Genomic DNA, 19986 nt, shown 5'->3' on the forward strand with positions numbered 1-19986 from the left:
AGAATGAGAGTAACTACTTAGGACTTTAGAAATGTCTGCTTATTCACTGCAATTCTATCAGATTACAGTTCTAAGCCCTGTTTGAAACTACGCTAGGCGCTAGTCGGGCGGTAACTTCGGGCCTATCGAGTTACCGAAAAATCGGGGATTAAGCGGGATATACGCGGGGCCTAGTTTTTAATATTTTTTATTTTATTTAATAATTAAAATTAAATATATAACTTAAATAACATTATAATGTGATAATTTATATACACTCAAATTTATATCAATAACTAACTTTAATAAAATCAATTTTAAAAAATATATATGTATATAAACAGGTCTAGACAATAAATAAGGAATTAATTAGAGATTAGTTTTTGTACTTTTATTATAAGTATATGCGTATATATATTGACATATGCGTAAAACGTCAAAGGGTTGATGTCTCCAAGTGGTCAAGACCACTTCTATCACGCCTGGGCAACCTGAGTTCGATACCCCATCTGTGCAAAATATTTGTTTTCGCATTATAATGTTAAGGCACAAGAGTCCCACATCGGTTACACAAAAAAAAGGAAGAGAAATACGACTCTATATATATGTCTTCTACATGAGATGTGTTTGTTAAGATATCGGGCTTCAGTAAAGCCCAAAGATATCACTATTAAATAAAATTTTGGGCCGATTAGTTAGTTTGACGGGCCGACTAATCGCTTTATTGGGCCGATTAGTCTGTTTTTGGGCCGACTAACTGGTGTCCGATTTTATTGACCGATTTGGTCAAAATCGCAGCAGTAGTGGTCCGAGTAGCGACTAGGCGGACGCCTAAGCGGCTAGGCGCCCGCGTTTTTGAACAGGGGTTCTAAGTAACAGCTGGTGATTTTTTTCTCTCATTTGAATGTTTTTTTCTTTATTGGCATCCTAAGAGACTGAAGCTATACGTTTTATTAGCTCGTTTTAACTTTATACTGGTGAAATGATGATACTAATAAGTTTCTCTTTTTGTAAATCAATTTTGATTATAGCGTGGAACTGTGAGTTTTGTGGCATATGGCTGAATTGCTAAGATTGTAAGCTGATTAAAGGTGAAGCTACGTTCAGTTTTGCATTAGAATTGTTCTTAGTTTGTTTGCTAGCTTTTAATGTAGTAACCATTTATGCGTCTTCCACATGATAGGTTCGTTGTAACTTAGATGAGACTAGGCCAACGATTTCCTTTTTTTTTCTTTTTTTTTTTTGGCCAACAGTTTCCTTGGTTTAAGAAATTTTTAGTGAATGTAAGTAATATGCATAAAAATAAACCACCATTTTCAAAGAAAGATCAAAACCTTCCCAAAAGAAATATGCATATTCACATAAAAAGAAAACCAACAGTGCCCTAGTATGGGCTTACTAATAGCAGCTATAAAAATAGGTCTCAACATCTGGTACCAATTCAGCTCTTGAGACATAAGACCATCCGCATTAGCGGATTATAACAGGTTCATGGGCTCGGTTTCTTAGGCCCGGTGGATTAAAAAAAAAGGAAAAAATCGATTAGTTTGATGAAACGGGCCTTGCGCATGAACCCGTAAGGGGCGGATGTTGCCACGCGGCGTACACTAGTAGGTCTAGCGTTCCGCGTTGACGAGGAGGAAAGTCGGGCCATGTCTTGTTTCTTCTCATTTTCCCCTTTCTCTGATAAAACTAGGGTTTCACCGTGAGAGGCGACTTTTCGTGCGACGACGATTCCCGGCGATTTTGTCGACGTAATCGACGACGACCTCTTCTCTCCACCAGCGTAGGTGAGTACCTTGTAGGTTTATAGCTTTATTGGGTCGATTTTGGGGTCGGGAAGCAATTATTCGATTTTGAAAAAAATTTGGGGGTTTCGAGTTAGGGATCTAAATCGATATATGGGTTTCGATCAAGGGTTGTAGATCGTGATTGATTTTGGTTTTAGGGTTCTTTTTTCAGAGATTTGAAATCCAATTAGGGTTTCGTTTTATGGGTGAGTGATGGGTTTATAAATTGAGTGATGGGTTTCGTTTTATGGGTTAAATCGAGTGATGGGTTTAGGGTTGCAGATCGTGATAGTGGTTTACGAGTAATTATTTAACAAAATCTTCATTTATTTGACAGATGGATCCGGAAGAAGATAGAAGACATTCAAAGAAGCAACACGAACACATCAACATGTTAAGTTTCGTGGCGGATTCTGAGTACGGTATTCCTAAAAGGTGTCCGTGTGGTGGGAGACTCATAAACGAGGTGCGCGGGAAGGAGGACTACGACACTCTTCCTGGGAAGCGGTTCTTCACCTGCAGAAACTACGAGGTAAAGTCTCCTCTATTTAAATTCATTTTAAGTTGTATATCATAATCTCATCAATCTTTATGTTCTATATTGTAAGTTGTATATCTGATGATTCTTGATGTTATAACCAAGGCTGATGGGCTCCATTATCGTCAGCCTTGGGTGATAGGTGTGCAGGAGGAGCTGGAGAGGCTAACTAAACGGGTGGAAGAGGCTGAGGAGGTGATGCTGGGGGTGTCCAATCTTGGTAAACGGTTTGAGAGACTTGAGGTTAGTCAAACATTTTGAGCTCTATCATCGCTGTAAATTTTTTTCCTTCTATTTGTATCACAGTTACTAACACAACTGTCCTATACTTTTGCCATGTCCAGGAACAGGTTAATTCACTGAATGAGGCTGTCTATGACCTCACTGTGCAGGTCCATTCCCTCGAGAAGGTCTGCTTCGATTGACAATGAAAGGTTAGAGTCAGCTAAACTATATCTAGGGTCATTGTTATCTGTGGATTGAAGTAGACGTAGGACTAGAAGTAGAACAAAAGTATAACTATTTGTAGAACTAGAAGTAGACATAAACTAAACTAGTACGAGAACTAGAAGTACAAGTAGATATTATAAAATCCACACATTAATTGTTGGTTGGTTGGTTGCTGTGATTAATGTTGAATTGTACTTAGGTTGGTAGAGATAGTTTAATTTTCTCTCTTTTGAAACGTAAACCTTGGTGTTTTTTCGCCTGATTTGATGTCTATTGACTGCTCATTACTATGTAGTTGTTCTGTAATGAATTTTGGTTGGTATAGTTAGTTAAATTTTATCTCTTTCCACACGTAAAAACTTGTTTAAAAACCTAGTAGCTCCACCCTTAAAATTTACAGAAACATCTTAACACCAAACCAAAACAAAAACAGGAAACCCTCAAACCAAAACCAAAACACAAAACCCTCAAACATGGAACCTTTTCCCCTTCACGCTCCCGGGTTTGTTAACCTATTAGCTTCGCAGAGTAGTAGTCCAATAGACGTTGACTCTGCTGAGGCTGCAGTTAACTCACCCGGGTTAGTTAAACCACCGGAAAGGAGAAAGTGGACAACCAAAGAAGACCTTGTACTGATCAGTGCTTGGTTAAACACCAGCAAAGATCCGATAGTTAGTAATGAACAGAAGTTAGGGGATTTTTGGAAGAGAATTGAGGCGTATTTCAATTCTAGTCCTCAGCTCATTGGCTCCCTTCCTCGAGAGTGGGGTCAATGTAAGCAGAGGTGGGGAAGGGTGAATGCAGAGGTCTGCAGGTTTGTGGGTTCCCATGAAACCGCTCTGAAGGAGCAAGCGAGTGGGCAAAGTGAAAATGATGTCATGAAGACTGCGCATGACATCTATTTCAATGACTACCATCTCAAGTTCACGCTTGAACATTGCTGGAGGGAACTTCGGTTTGATCAGAAGTGGAGGTCACACTCTCAGCCGAAGGAGAAAAGGAAGGAAGGTGGTGCGGAGGCGGTGCGTGAGGAGGAAGAGGTTAGGCCTCCTGGTGTTAAGGCTAGCAAAGCTGCTAAACGCAAGAAGCCAAATGAAGCAGCTTATGATCATATACATACCATCCTAGCTGAGAAAAACACCATTTCCAGACAAAAGATCCTTGATCGTTTGCTAGCCAAAAACATAGACACACTTTCTGATAATGAAGTGGCTCTCAAGAATAAACTCATCTCTGAAATGCTTTGATGTCTATTGTGTGTATTTTCTTGCTTTGCTTGAGTAGTTGATGTGTATTTCCTTGCTTTGCTTTACTGATTATGTTATCTTTTCTTTTGCAGGTCACGGGTTGGAGGTGACAGTGTTGCAGGTCACGGGTTGGATGTTTAGGTTGTTTCAGGTCACGGGTTATGTTTCTTTCTACACTGCAGGTCACTCATGTACTATGTCTATGTATTTTGCTATTGTTGTAACTCTGAACTTGATTCACGGATGTACTAAACCAGATCACGGATATGCTATGTTGTAACTCTATGTCTCTCTATATAAATGATGTCTCTACTCTCTGCTTTTTAATCAAAGTTATCTTCTATTTCTTCTCTTGCTTTTGTTTCTCTTCTCTGTGTTGGTCTTGTTTGTCTTGTTTATTTTTCTTTTCTCACTACAAAACGAACATTCAACAACATACAACAAACTACAACAACTAAATCTAACTACAACAACATACAACAAACTACAACGTTTCGGCCAATGACCTGGCTTGTGGCAATGGAAGCAATCGCCAGTTGGCATGGCTAACCAAGGAGTGAAGTCTGTGACCAACAAACAACATACAAGAGCAACTACCTTCAACAACATACAAGAGCAACTACCTTCAAGATTGGTAAGAAAATATGGTTTATGAAAATTAGAAAGAATTATAGTTAAAATAAAATATGGATGAAGTAAAAATATAGGATTCTTAAAAAAATTTGGTTTATGAAAATTAGAAAGAATTATAGTTAAAATAAAATATGGATGAAGTAAAAATATAGGATTCTTAAAAAAATATGGTTTATGAAAATTAGAAAGAATTATAGTTAAAATAAAATATGGATGAAGTAAAAATATAGGATTCTTAAGAAAATATGGTTTATGAAAATTAGAAAGAATTATAGTTAAAATAAAATATGGATGAAGTAAAATATAGGATTCTTAAAAAAATATGGTTTATGAAAATTAGAAAGAATTATAGTTAAAATAAAATATGGATGAAGTAAAAATATAGGATTCTTAAGAAAATATGGTTTATGAAAATTAGAAAGAATTATAGTTAAAATAAAATATGGATGAAGTAAAAATATAGGATTCTTAAAAAAATATGGTTTATGAAAATTAGAAAGAATTATAGTTAAAATAAAATATGGATGAAGTAAAAATATAGGATTCTTAAGAAAATATGGTTTATGAAAATTAGAAAGAATTATAGTTAAAATAAAATATGGATGAAGTAAAAATATAGGATTCTTAGAAAAATATGGTTTATGAAAATTAGAAAGAATTATAGTTAAAATAAAATATGAAATTACAAATCCCCTTTTCTCATGTTAGGAAGAAAACATCAACAATGTCTTCCTCATCAAGTGATGAAGTTGATGAAGCTATATAAAAAATGGTCGACGAAGTAGTTGATAATTACATTGACTCAATAGTTGAGGTCCAAGGCAACAAGCCGAAAAGACGAGCTTATATCGACAGAGATCGGGAACAAGGACACAATCAACTATGGAACGATTATTTTAAGGAAAATCCTACATACCCACCGGAAATGTTTAGGAGGCGTTTTCGAATGAACAAGCCATTGTTCCTTCGCATTGTCGAACATATAAGTAATGAAGTTCCATACTTTCAGCAAAGACGAAATGCTCACGGGAGGAACGGGCTTTCTGCACTTCAAAAGTGTACGGCAGCTATACGTATGCTGGCATATGGTCAATCGGGAGATACATATGACGAATATCTCCGACTTGGTGACAGTACATCACGTTTGTGTTTGGCAAATTTCACTGATGCAATAATACAATTGTTTGGAAATGAGTATCTACAAAAACCTACAGCCGAGGATCTTCAACGCTTACTCGATGTTGGAGAGGTACGGGGGTTTCCGGGGATGATAAGCAGCATCGACTGCATGCATTGGGAGTGGAAAAACTGCCCAACGGCTTGGAAAGGTCAGTTCACACGTGGTTCAGGAAAGCCGACAATTGTCTTAGAAGCCGTGGCATCACAAGATCTTTGGATATGGCACGCATTTTTCGGCTTACCAGGTACCCTCAACGATATCAATGTTCTTGATCGGTCCCCTGTTTTTGATGACATCTTACATGGTCGAGCACCAAAAGTTAAGTTCAAGGTCAACAACCACACTTATCGTATGGCCTACTATCTTACTGACGGAATTTATCCAAACTGGTCAACATTTATCCAATCCATCCCACTTCCTCAAGGTCCTAAAGCCGAGAAATTTGCTGAAAAGCAAGAATCCGCCAGAAAAGATGTCGAACGGGCTTTTGGAGTATTGCAATCGAGGTTTGCAATTGTTAAAAACCCAGCTCTACAATGGGACAAGGAGAAGATAGGAAAGATCATGCGAACTTGTGTCATATTGCACAATATGATAGTAGAGAACGAACGACACGCATACGCTCAAATTGATACTTCTGAGTTCGAGTCCGGAGAATCAAGCAGAAGTTCGAGGGTGACAAGGAGACAAAGTATTCATGTCGGTGATATGTTAGGCATGCGCAGAGAAGTTCGAGATCCAGAGAAGCATGCTCGTTTGAAAGCTGATTTAATGGAAAATATATGGCAAAAGTTCGGTGATGAAAATGAATAAGCTTTGTATGTTATTGAATTTCTTGATTTACGTAATCTACTTTTTATGTATTGAATAAAAAATTAAAAAATATTTTTAATATTTTTAAATATTTAAATCATGTATTCTGAATATTTTTAAATTTTTAAAAAATAAAATATTTATTATTATTTTATTCCTATGAACTCCTTCTTGAGGTTCACCAATGCAGAAAACAACAAATACAGGTTCATAACTATTCATGGACCCACTAAAAAATATTAAAAAATCTTTGTGAACCCCAAGAGGGGGTTCACCAATGCTCATGCTCTAAGAGGAAACGAATACAGATGCAGTCACTACAAGAGATGCCTACCAAGAATCAAACGAGTATAAATTACTAAAATTGTTAAAAGTCTCACATAAACTTTTGTGATCAATGTTTAAATATTTTTCTATAATAAGATACAATGATAATAAATCATATAAATAAATAAATTTATTTTAATAGGTGTTTATGTTAATATATATACTTTATATTGTTTAAATTTAATTATATATCATATACGATAGATAAAATTGATTGTTTTGATTTATTTATTCTAAAATGATTGCGAATAAACAGAGCGGTCATTTGATTTATATATGCAAGCCAGTTTATTACATAATAGTAACTGATTTCTTAATTATTTAATATATAATTATTATTTTATTATTTCATAATATGCAGAAAAATATAAAATAAGTACTTATTCTGCACAAGATGCATATCTTAACCTAAGTATGTATCTCTTTAATAATTTTGAATCTTAAATATTTTCAAAATATCATGCCAAAATAAAAGAAAAAAAATGAGAATAAAGTCAAAAATCAATATTTATATCGAGCAATAACAAAAATGACACAAAAATGAGAAAAATATCGAAGATAGATAGGATTCGCACGTGAACGTAAACTTCTCATAATCATAATTAAATTTTAAATTGCTAAATCATGATATAAAACCGAGCTAACATAGTTTCATTGTAATCAAATAGTAGGCATGAGATTCTTTAGCCTAAACGTTAGGTTTTTATGCGATAAATAATTTTTTGACCTAAATATTTTTTAAAAATGGGATCAATTCATTAGTAAACAAATTATGTAATTAACAAAAAAATGTTATAAAAAATTGTTTAAGAGCCAAATATATTAATTCGATCAATACTATAAATTTTTTCCATACGATATTTCTTAAATAATTTTCATATGAATTTACTATGCACAAGGCGTAGGTATTATCCTAGTGATTTAATAAAGAGAAAAAGACTAGGATAGCACCAAACCAAGTTTTTGTTCCCAAACTAGCACTCAAGGCTCAAAGTCACAAAAATAGGTTTCATTAAAGAGGTAAATATACACTTATATCTCTTGGGTTAATTAATCCAAACCTTAGGGTTTAGAGTTAAGGGTTGGGTTTTGGAATTAAGGTTTAAAATTTTATAAAATAAAAAATAAAAAATAAAAAATTTAAAAAACAGTTTCAAAAAGTATTTTTGAATTATAAAAATAAAATTTGAAAAAAAAAATTGAAAAAAGAAAATTCAAAATAAAATTATAAAAAATTTTGAATCTGAAAACATATAATCTGAAACTATAAAAAAAATTTATTTGTTTTTATTTATTTTTGTTTGTTTATTTAATTTTAAACCAATGGTATTAGAGATATTTTACCCTTTAATGAATGTTATTTTTGTGACTTTCTCTTTCTAATACCATTTTTGTGACAAAAACTCAAAAGGTGCTATTATTGACAATTGCCCTTTAATAAACCTTAAGTGTCTTTTGGAGTGCTATATATGGTTTAAGGAGCTATAAACAACTGGAACAAATTTCCTTTATTAAAATGAATAAAAATCCATCAAAAGACAGTTTAACAACACAAAGAAAAAACTTAAACCATTGATGAGAAGATGAAACAAACAGGAAAAAAAGAAGAAAAGTAGAATCAGCTTATTCAAACGTTCAAATATCATCAAGAGAGAGACCCCAAAGTGTGACAAATTCAAGATCTCTACGATCAGTTGGTGATGGGAAGGACATGGACTCCAAATTTTACGAATTAAAATCACCACCCTTAGCTTCAACCTCCTTCGGGGTAACGATAGGAGGGGCGGTGGCGGAGGATAACGGTGCAAAATAGGCTCCAAGGGAAATTAGCTGGTTGGTGGCGAAACCGTGAAACCCGATAATCTTCTTGTCTTGAACTTTGAGAGTAAATTTTGTACCAGTACCGTCAAATTTATAGCCCATGTAATCATAGATCTTTTGGTTAGTTCTGAATCGCACTCCGCAGATGACATTGGCGGAATCATACCAACCCTCTACTGAAACCACTTGCTCGTCCGGATGGTTAATCGCAATCTGCAGTGATTCACAATGTCATCATCCTAGGGAGAAAGGAAAAAAGTCAAACTCCATTAAAACCTTACCTCTCCTTTTGATCCTCTACTACCACTCCCACCGTGGTGGGCTCCTTGTTTCGGCTGTCCAGCTTTCAAATAGTCGAAGCTTACGTATTGAATGCCATCCATGTTTGATCTTACGTATATATTTGTCACGCCGTCGTGATCAGATCCGTCATCCCATTTCGTTCCACCAGTGCCACCTTGTGCATCCAATTTTTGGACGGTGGGTATGGGAGCGTAGTGAACCTGGATGGAGTTGAGGACATTGCCGCCCGTACCATGAAAACCGGCGATCTGTTTTCCGGTCTCCTCGGGAAAAGGAAACAGGAAACCAGATTTATTTCCATAAGGTCCATAAGTCTTCTTGTTCGTAGTGAAAGTCAACGACGTTACAATATCTTGCGTGCTCAGCGTTTTGGTGTAAGCAGAAAGAGCCGTTACGTACTCGTACGGTCCCAAAGTGAACTATTAAGGTAATATAATAAAACAATCGTTCTATCAAAACAGAAAATGTATAAAAAGGAGGTTTCTTGGAGTGCTATATTATATATTTTGTTTTAACGTACCTCCTCGAATCCAAGCAATGTTGGTGTTCCATTTTCAACTCCATTAACCACTCCAGAACCATTTATGTATTCAAACTTGACAGATGCTATACCATCTTGGCCTAGTCCTACAAAGACCTTTTTCACTTTGTCGTGAGTACGATCGTCCCACACAGCTCCAAGCTTCTTCTGCGGAACGATAGGATTAAGGGTGGTGGTGGTGGAGGGTAACAGAACGAAATAAGCTCCAATGGAATTGAGATGGTCGCTGGCGAAACCGTGAAACCCGATGATCTTTTTGTCTTTAACTTGGAGAGTAAATTTAGTACCAGTACCCTCGAACTCATAGCCTAGGTAATCAGAAGTCTTCAGGTTAGTTTTGAACTGGATACCCAAGATGACATTGGAGGAATCATACCAACCCTCGACTGAGACCAGATGCTCGTCCGGATGGTTAATCACAATCTGTAGTGGTTCACAATGTCAGTACAAGAAAATCCTTCTAGTGGATTAAAAAGAAAAACAAGATCAAACCTTCTTGAGCTTACCTCTCGCGTTGAACCTCTACTACCGTGCACACCGTGGAGGGTTCCTTGTTTCGGCTGTCCAGCTTTCACATAGTCGAACTTAACGTATTGAACCCCTACCCCACCGGTTCTTACGGTTATCTTTGTCACGCCGTCATGATCGGATCCGTCGTCCCATGCCGACCCACCTGTGCCACCTACTGCAACCAATTTATAGGTGGGTATGGGAGCGTAGTAACCGCTGATAGAGTTGAGAACATTGCCACTGGTACCATGAAATCCGGCGATCTGTTTTCCAGTCTCCCCAGGAGAAAAAATCTGGAAACCAGATTTGTTTCCATAAGGTCCATAGTTCTTCTTGCTCGTCGTGAAAGTTAACGACGTTACAACATCTCGCGTGCTCAGCGTCTCGACGTAAGCAGAAAGAGCCGTTATGTACTCGTCTAACCCCAATTCCAAAGTGAACTATTAATGTATATATATGGAAATAGAAATTCGACACGTTAGGGCATCATCATCTGTCAAGAGACTATATAAGTAATACTAATACTCTTTAAGTATCTTAGTTAATTTATAAATCTAATACTAATACTCCTTATACAGTTTAATTATCTATAATTCATCTGTTTCAAAAACGTAACTAGCTTTTGTTAAAAGCACTGATATTAAAAAAGAACAAAATTTAGGTTCACCCCTAACCTAAGTCTTGTTCTTAAAAAGAATGTTACATTTAAAAAAGTATCATTTAATATACAACTTCAACTAATTATAAAAATGTTTAAGTTTATTTCGTTGTTCACACAATATACTTGAAATGTAAAAACTATTTATTGTTTGAAACAAAAAAAAAATTTACAACTACTTATATTATGAACGAGAGAGAAAGTAAAAAACAATGGTTATTAATGTAAAATATGAAGAAATGTTATATTATGACTTAGAATGGCATAAAAGATTATAAATTAGTTATACATGTTTAAAGAAAATACAATGATTTTTAAATTTCTACGAAAAATTTAACATATAAAAAAGGGCGATGAATTAGTCATCAAATTGTAAATAATTTCATAATTTTATTAATAATAAATTATTTATAGTCTATGTTTTTCGTCAAGATAATTATTAAATGTTCATAACATTAATATGTTAAAAGGCCTTATTATGAAAGCTCATGTTGTAACTGTTTTTTCCGGAAAGTGTAACAAAAAAAATTACATTTAACTCTTCATTTTGTTTAAGTTCTGTGTCGGTAAAAGATTAAAAAAATCTCTCTATCTTTTTTAATGTTCAATTTGAAGCTTATTATGCGAAAATCATATGCAAATATAGGCAATTGGTTGGAATCTCTACATCTTTACATTCTTACAAATTTTAAATTTATTGTTTTCTCTTCTGCAAGCAAATCAATTACTGAAGTAATAGATCAATTGGTTGTAATCAAATCTATTCTTATAATTAGTGTAATTATGGTTACAATTTCTATATTTAATAGGTACATTAAAGATACGACATTGAAGATATTCTGTTTTGATTAATAGAAGATATTAGATTTTGAGTTTGTATTTATTGATTTGTTTTTTATAAAGCTTAGAAAATCAATAGAATGATTGGTTGGTTGATACATCCTATAAAGAAAACGAAAACTGTAGGTAGTTTGAATATTGTACATCGATCGATGCATGATGTAAGTTGGCTATATAAAACTTGAGCATGATCATTTCAAACTAAAATATAAGAAGGTTATATGCATTTGTTATATTGTAGTTAATATATTTTAAATATTACATACGTCAAGTGATTCATGTTTTCGTAAAAATAAAATTCAAGTTCATTATTGGACCGTACTCGTCCGTAATAAGCTACATTAAATATGATATATTTTTAGGTTCATTTAATGACATTAAGTTTAAATTTGATTAAGGAAAACTCATTAATTTAACTGAAAAAGACAAGCATTAAAATATGTAGTTTCATTTAATGACATTAAGTTTAAATTTGATTAAAGAAATTTCATTAATTTAACTGAAAAAAATAAGCATTAAAATAGGTAGTTTAATTTAATTCTCAGTGGCATGGAAGTGTAAATAAGTTAGAAAACTTAAGAGTATTTTTTAATGAGTACTTCTCTTTTAATAATATAGATGTTTGAAAAGATACAATAACATATTTACATTTCGCTTTAACAAATTAATTGAAGCAGTCGGTATACATGTCATAAACGTAGTGTATGTTAATGAACAATTGCTTTAAAATGTATAATAGAATCATATTTATTTATTTTTGTGTGAAAACTAAAATGGATAATATAATGAATAAATTTTTAAATTAATAATGAAATATTTCAAGTCTAAGTTTTGTGCAATATCCTCATTTATATTAAGTTTAGTTAAATAATTTTTTTTTTGTTAGGATATTATTGCTTAAATAAAAACATACATTTGATAAAGTTTCTAAAGGCTATTCCAAAAAAAAAAACACATGAAATAAACCATGAATTCTATTTTAGTAGATATAATATTTTTATTTCATAATTATAATATAAATTAATATTTTTAATCAGAATCTTTTAAAATCTTTGATAAACTTCGTAAGGAATAACCTGAATAAAAGAATCACACATAAAATAAATCATGAATTCTATTTTAATAAGATATATAGATGTTATATGTATAATAATCTATATCAAGATTTAGTTAAAATATATTTTGTTTAAGATTTTCACTATTAAAAAATTGGGAAAAATATTCTTAAATAATTTCTTTGCAACTAATTTTTATATTTCGCAAAGTATTGTTAAGATTAATATATCGAATATGGTTTTGGTTTTTCAATTTTGTGAAGAAAAATAATTTTTGAAAGAATAATCCTGTTACATATTATTTTTATTGAGATTTGATTACTAATAAAATTGGGTAAGAATGTAGTTTGAAAAAATTCATCGTCTATTTATTTTAAAACATATTATGTCAAATATCATTTGAATATACCATATATATTTTAAATACATAATATGCTGTAAATATAGTTTATATATGTAATACGTTGTGAATATAGTTTAAATATAATGCATTTGTATAGGTTAAATACATAATATGGTTTTGTTATAGCTCGAGGTTATTCGGCGGTCGGTTGAGGTTCAACCAGTCCCGTGCGAAGGACTGTGAGGTCCCGAGACAAATAATATAATTTTATCTAGGTTTAAATTTCTTAAAAAAAATATTAGTAAAATAAAATTATACAAGTTTTTATATTTGTACCAAAAATTTATAATTTTATAATTATAGAATATAATATATATATATATATATATATATATATATATATTGAAAATAAAAATAAGATATTTAAAATATATAAATATTTATAATATTTATTTACAAACATGAAAAATAAAACTTATATCTATTTATTAATTGCTATCTTTAATTCACAATATAAATAGATAATATTACCGTTGCAAATTCAAGAATCCCAATTCAAGATACAAATTATCATGTGATATAACAATTAACTAAATAATAAAATTAAATGTAATTAATATAACTAATTAAACCAAGTACTAGGAAAAAAGGACTTTAAATTTAATAGTTTTAGAGGGGGCCTAAGGCAATTGCCTCATTTTGTATGCTTTAGGCACGGCTCTGGGTTCAACTGACAAATTTTATTGGGTGTCCCGGTGACATGAGTACTATCTGGTTGTTGTAATGAGAATTAGATATATCCATTTCACATGATCACACAATATGGTAAATCTGAGATGTTAAATTTTAAATCTAGGGACTTAACACCTTTCCATGTGAGTGTTATTACTCGACCACACTTGTGTGGTTGAATATGTAATATGTTATGAATCATGTTTGCTCGTCGTTTATGCTTTGATTATGTCAAATATTGTTTTAAGTTTGCTTTGTATATACTGTGAAAACACTGAATTTAATTTAAATATACAGTAAGTTAAAACTATGTAAATCTCTCCACATATTATACGTAATATGTTGTGAACGATGCTAATTTTTTTTTTTTCATATTGAGATGAATGTAAATTAATTAGATGGAACATCGTTATCGAGAATTTGACCAAGATCCCTAAATAGTTGAGTGCAAATTAATAACTAAGGAAGAACAAATATTTATAAACCTACTAGGATCGGTCCGTCCTACCGGCGGGATGTTAGTTAATTTGATATTCACTAGATGTTCGAGTTGAAATTTGTTTTAAGATTCAAGAATTTGGTTTTGTTATGTGTTACTTATTAGTATGCGGTGGTATAGTTGTTTTTCGATTATTCTTGATTTGATATTGTATCAAATAAACTAATTGTCCAACTCATAATTATAGATGTACAAATGTAGATTTGTGATAAAGTTTGATGACAATACTGTTTTTTTTTTATTCATAGTGGAGTGTGCATGTGTCAGAAAGATGTCTATAACAACTTTTATGTTTTTGCGTATAGATTTTAAATATATATTATTTTGTATAATGCATACTTGCTCTACAACATTTGCTTGTAGACTAAAAAAACTGTTTTCTATATTTTTAAAAGAGAAAATATTTAGTCTAGAATATAACATGGACATATGTATTGACTATATATAGAAGTTGGGTGTTATTTTAAAATGACATATGTATAAAGATTTTTCAACCATTACTTCACTGGCACAAAACATTTATAAGTGCAAATACTTTTTTTAAAAGCAAAACTAATAAAAGCGTGTACAACAAATGTATTTTGATATATATTATATGCATCAAGTTATAAAGGTTGGAAACATTGCAAAACTGTTTGGAGCAAAGTTTTTAACTTCACGATCTTCATCTTGACGTCAGTCAGTGCCGGTCCTGGCCACAAGCAGAAGAAGCATGGGTTTCCAGCCGACACGATAATAAGTATTTTCGCAGCCACATATTTATAAAAAGTGACTTTAGCCTAGTGGTTCTAAGAGAAATTATCAGTGCTGGAGTTGCTGGGTTCAATTACCCCTGACTGCATTCATTTATTCAACATTTTGTTATATTTTGACCCCAAATATAAAATGGGACACGTGTCACTCTTATAACGCACGACTTGATGACGTGGCATTACAGGAAAGAAGCGAACATATTTATAGATATATAAACCATATAAGATGTGATATTTAATGGGATATGCAATTGTTTAAGAGACCATAAAAATAGAATAATAAACAATGGACTATAAAATGAAAATAGAACATACGATATATTAATATTATATATAAATAAATATATATATATATATATATATATATAATTTAGTTGGTTAAGTTGTTAATGAATTGGTCTAATTATAATCATAGTATTGTGGTTGTCGAACCATCTATGTAATTTTTCTCATAATTATAATATCATAATAAATCAGCATTAAAAAAAATTTATAGATTTTTTAGGAACTTTATTTTAATAGAGTAGATTTTTATTATCTAAAAAGTAAAAACTGTCTTAGATGCTGAGTGTTATTATATGTTTGTTTTAACGTACCTCCTCGAATCCAAGCAATGTTGGTGTCCCATGTTCAACTCCATTAACCACTCCAGAACCATTTATGTATTCAAACTTGACAGATGCTATAACATCTTGGCCTAGTCCTATAAAGATCTTTTTAACTTTGTCGTGAGTACCATCGTCCCACACAGCTCCAAACCTCTTCGGGAGAACGATAGGAAGGGTTGGGGTTGAGAGTACTGGAACGAAATAAGCTCCAATGGAATTGAGATGGTCGCTGGCGAAACCGTGAAACCCAATGATCTTTTTGTCTTTAACTTGAAGAGTAAATATAGTACCACTGCCCGTGTATTCATAGCCAATGTAAACAGAAGTCTTTTGGTTTGTTTTGAATCGGATTCCACTGATGTAATTAGAAATATACCAACCCTCGATGGAAACCAGATGCTCGTCAGGATGGTTAATCACAATCTACAGTGCTTCGCAATGTCAGTACCAAAAAAATATCTAAGGATAACGAAAAAGAGAAACTCGATTAATTAACCTTCTTAGCTTACATGTTGCGTTGAACCAGTAGGATCACCTGGCGCACCGTGAACTGCTCCGATATCGTTGTCATAGAAAAAGTTAACGAACTGAACCCCTAGCGTACATGTTCTTACGACTATCTTTGTGACACCGTCGTGATAGGACCCGTCATCCCATGCAGATCCACCAGTGACACCTTGTGCACCCAACTTTTGAGCTCCTGAACCACCTGTTCCGATAGGAAGGGTGGTGGTGGAGGATAACGGAGCAAAATAAGCTCCAATGGAATTGAGATGGTTGCTGGCGAAACCGTGAAACCCGATGATCTTCTTGTCTTGAACTTGGTGAGTAAATTTATAATCATTACCGCCCTCGTATCTATAGCCCATGGAAGCACAAATCTTGTAGTTAGTTTTGAACTGGATTCCCATGATGAATTTGGAGCTGGACTCATACCAACCCTCGACTGAAACCAGATGCTCGTCCGGATGGTTAATCACAATCTGGAGTGATTCACAATGTCAAACCTTAATCTTAAAAATGGCATTACAAATAAAAAAAAATCATCCTAGGAAGAAAAAAAAAAGACAAACTCGATTAAACCTTCTTAACTTACCTCTTGCTTCGTAGGGTCACCACCATGGTGGCCACCTTGTTTCGATTGTCCATCTTTCATATAGCCGAACATTACGTTTTTAATGCCCAACAAGGTGCTTGCTACATATATATTTGTCACGCCATCGTGATCAGATCCGTCGTCCCATGCCGTTCCACCCACGAGACCTTCTCCAGGCAACTTTTGAACCCCTGAACCGGTCTCTGAACCGCCGGTTCCAGTGGGTATGGGAGCGTAGTGAACGTCGATGGAGTTGAGAATATTGTCTTTGGTACCGTGAAAACCGGCGATCTGTTTTCCGGTCTTCTCAGGAGCAGAAATCTGATAACCAAATTTGTTTCCATAAGGTCCATAAGTCTTCTTGTTCGTTGTGAAAGTCAACGACGTTACAACGTCTTGCGTGCTCAACGCGTAACCAGAAAGAGCTGTTATGTACTCGTCCGATTCCAAAGTGAACTATTATTGGGTATGTAAGAAAACGAAAGTTCAAATTACTGTGTTACATATATTAAAACTGACAATATAAAAGACATTTGTATGTTACTCTTTCAATTAACCTCGACAGACATGGGCCCAACAGAGCCACGACGCGGGGCTTGAAGTGCGGTTCCGTACGTAACCTGGACTGAGTAGATGACGTCATCGTACGTAATTTGAACTTTCTTCACCTTCCTGGCCGTACCATCGTCCCAAGACATCGTCGCCTTCGATTACCTGTTCATATATTGTATATAACCAACCAGTAATGATCAACCTCAACGCAAAGATACTAAAAATAGGTTTCTTAACTATATAATAATATTATTTTTATTAAATTAATTTTTCTTTTCTTTTTAAAATTTAATCCATTCAGAAAATAACACTACAACAGCTAGTTAATGGAACTTTTAGAAGGTATCTTGCAGACTCCAAACTGAGGATCGATATATCTGACTACCTCCACTTTTCCAATTTTTTAATATTTTTTCTTACATATACTCAATGAGAACCTATACATTGGAGTTGCTCTACTTTTCTTAGCCTTGAAGAGGCCTGAGACAAAACTTATAAAATATGACATTTATCCATTCTATTAAAAGGAAAACAGTCTTGAAAAATTTACTTATACAAGGTTGTTTGGACTATTTCCTAAGAATTTATAATTTCATGGTCCTACTTAAATTTCTCCTAACAATATATTTTCATAAATTTCTTTGATTTTCTTTAGATATTATAAGTGTGACACTCCTATATTTATGGTAACTACTATATTACCTTCTATAAATCTCACCCCTTGAGTATAAATTTCTCCATTTATTAGTTATTGATATCCCATATACGATTTACTAACCAATATTTTTTTGATGCAATAATATATAAACTCGTGGGTCCCTAGATTAATCTATTATGTATGTGACCATATATATATATATATTATATAATGTTTATTTTAATTCTTAAATTCATATCTATATAAAACGAATGGTATGGTGCATATCACCATTAAATAATACATGTTATTTGAATTAAAATAGTCTGGTAAGTAATACATGTATTTTTTAAAAATGAGTTAATGAAGTATGATAAATAATTATCACAAAATCATGTTTTACTATAGAACCGATCAAACTTAGTAGTATATTATATTATTTTCAGTTCATAAAAACGATATTAACATATAAGTACTGAACAAATTTGAAAAAATGCATATGAAGTTAGTTAAAAATTATCCTCGGGCCAACTTATTTAATTGAGTTTTTACTATAATTCAGATACAACCACTTAAACTATATTATGGAAAATTAAAAAAATACAAATAATTTAGAAAATATTGCTCCATATTCTCTCTTTTTTTTTATAAAAAAAATAAGTTGACTTGATTTTTACTTATGAAGCACAATTACTAAAATCCAAAATAATGATTAGTATTTTTTTTGGGCAACAAATAATGTTTAGTATAAAATATGCTCAAATACAAGTCCACTTCTGTAATTCAATTTAAATAACAAAATAAATTTACAAATATAATTAGGTCCAGAATTAATATTTATATTATTTGAGTTTCAAGCTTGCAGGTTTTCGCGGGTTATTCAATCATATATTATATACTAAACATATTGAGATTGGTATAAACTCTTCACTAGGTTTGGAATACCTAAATTAAACAAGATTTTTCTCTTTTGAAAAAGTATTAACCCTGTGTTTCAAAGCTTGATTCAAAAGTTTGAATTGAGTTTTGAAAAAATATCATCCAATTTATATGGGATTTTATCGGGTCAACCAATATTGGATAGCGGGTTAATGATAGTTTTTACGTTTTTACCAACTTTTATCAGATTTTTATATATAAGGTTTTAACAAAATTCAGACCAGATTTATATGAATCACCTGATTTACTTCTGAGACTGTAGGTTTGGTTCGGGTATGAAAACACTGCTAAAACTATTAAAAATTCTACAATATATATACTATTAGATTAGCCCAAAATCTGCCAAGTAAATTTTTTATCTCATCAACTCAACAAATATAACTCTTACAAAATACACCCAAAACACAACGATGACGTTGTAACATAAGAATACACATATAAAATCTAAAATAAACTATTTGATAAATTATATAATTTTAAACTAAAATTCTTTTACTTTTTTGATATAATAACACTTTATAACTTAATAATATACTTCAAAACATCAAAACCAAAATAATAATTAATATCAAACAATATTCTTAACGGAAAAAAATCCGCGTTTTTGAAGCGCGGATTAAAATCTAGTTAAGAATTATTATAAAAGGATACAAAAAACTTAGAAAGTTATGCAAACAACTGTTAATAAATAAATCTGAATTATTTATAAAGTACAATATTATCTAATAGTGTTATGTACATATTTACAAATTCAATATTAAAAGTTTACCTATTTAGATTATATGAATTTTATGATTTTTGATTATTTCACGAAGCAGGTTAATATACATGTATATAAATATGAAATACCTGATTGTATTGTACTGATTATGAATCTGATGATGAGGATGAAGATCAGGTTTGGGAGAAGAGTCTAATGATAGGATTTATATACAGCGAGATTTGTTATAACTTAAGACTTTTTAACAATATAACAATAGATTCCCATCACATGGCCAACATATAAGATATTAATGTGTATCTACCCACAAGTATGTAATAGTCTCTTGTCCCTACGCATGAAAATATATACACTGACTCATTTTTGTGTCCCTTACTTGTATTGAGATAGGAAAAAACGAATCAATTGATTATTTCAAGAAG

At 32.4% G+C, this 19986-nt stretch overlaps 5 protein-coding genes across 12 annotated transcripts; 3 read left to right on the forward strand and 2 right to left on the reverse strand.

Moving 5' to 3' along the window:
* Positions 1–134: 134 nt before the first annotated feature.
* Positions 135–4351, forward strand: LOC117127168. 8 transcript variants are annotated; one of them, XM_033276593.1, is made up of 7 exons: positions 148–861; positions 1011–1070; positions 1676–1769; positions 2107–2301; positions 2413–2550; positions 2652–2741; positions 4097–4351. In XM_033276593.1, exons 4-6 carry the CDS (start codon positions 2107–2109, stop codon positions 2730–2732), a joined length of 414 nt encoding a protein of 137 aa, XP_033132484.1. In that variant the 5' UTR covers positions 148–861; positions 1011–1070; positions 1676–1769; the 3' UTR covers positions 2733–2741; positions 4097–4351. The 8 variants fall into 8 exon arrangements, with proteins under 8 accessions (XP_033132488.1, XP_033132487.1, XP_033132489.1 ...); XM_033276597.1 differs by lacking the exon at positions 1676–1769 and having other exon boundaries at positions 135–861; XM_033276591.1 differs by having other exon boundaries at positions 147–1589.
* Positions 3231–4004, forward strand: LOC117127359 (glutathione S-transferase T3-like). The gene has a single exon (XM_033277490.1). It carries the CDS (start codon positions 3231–3233, stop codon positions 4002–4004), a length of 774 nt encoding a protein of 257 aa, XP_033133381.1.
* A 1055-nt stretch (positions 4352–5406) lies between the features above and the next one.
* On the forward strand, positions 5407–6630 carry LOC117127360. Its single transcript, XM_033277491.1, has 2 exons — positions 5407–5965; positions 6242–6630. Exons 1-2 carry the CDS (start codon positions 5407–5409, stop codon positions 6628–6630), a joined length of 948 nt encoding a protein of 315 aa, XP_033133382.1.
* Positions 6631–8231: 1601 nt separating this feature from the next.
* On the reverse strand, positions 8232–11910 carry LOC103832902 (jacalin-related lectin 34). Its single transcript, XM_033277492.1, is given in 7 exon segments — positions 8232–8991; positions 9060–9500; positions 9602–9817; positions 9819–9853; positions 9856–10045; positions 10129–10572; positions 11893–11910. Coding segments are annotated over 7 exon segments (1653 nt in total). The 3' UTR covers positions 8232–8682.
* Positions 11911–15085: 3175 nt separating this feature from the next.
* LOC117127420 (jacalin-related lectin 34-like) lies at positions 15086–17718 on the reverse strand. The gene is made up of 4 exons (XM_033277753.1): positions 17273–17718; positions 16716–17171; positions 16129–16602; positions 15086–16042 (listed from the first exon to the last, which is right to left on the reverse strand). Exons 1-4 carry the CDS (start codon positions 17411–17413, stop codon positions 15599–15601), a joined length of 1515 nt encoding a protein of 504 aa, XP_033133644.1. The 5' UTR covers positions 17414–17718; the 3' UTR covers positions 15086–15598.
* Between the last annotated feature and the right edge of the window lie 2268 nt (positions 17719–19986).

Source organism: Brassica rapa, chromosome A08, assembly GCF_000309985.2.
Source record: "Brassica rapa cultivar Chiifu-401-42 chromosome A08, CAAS_Brap_v3.01, whole genome shotgun sequence".
In the NCBI taxonomy this organism is placed as follows: domain Eukaryota; kingdom Viridiplantae; phylum Streptophyta; class Magnoliopsida; order Brassicales; family Brassicaceae; genus Brassica; species Brassica rapa.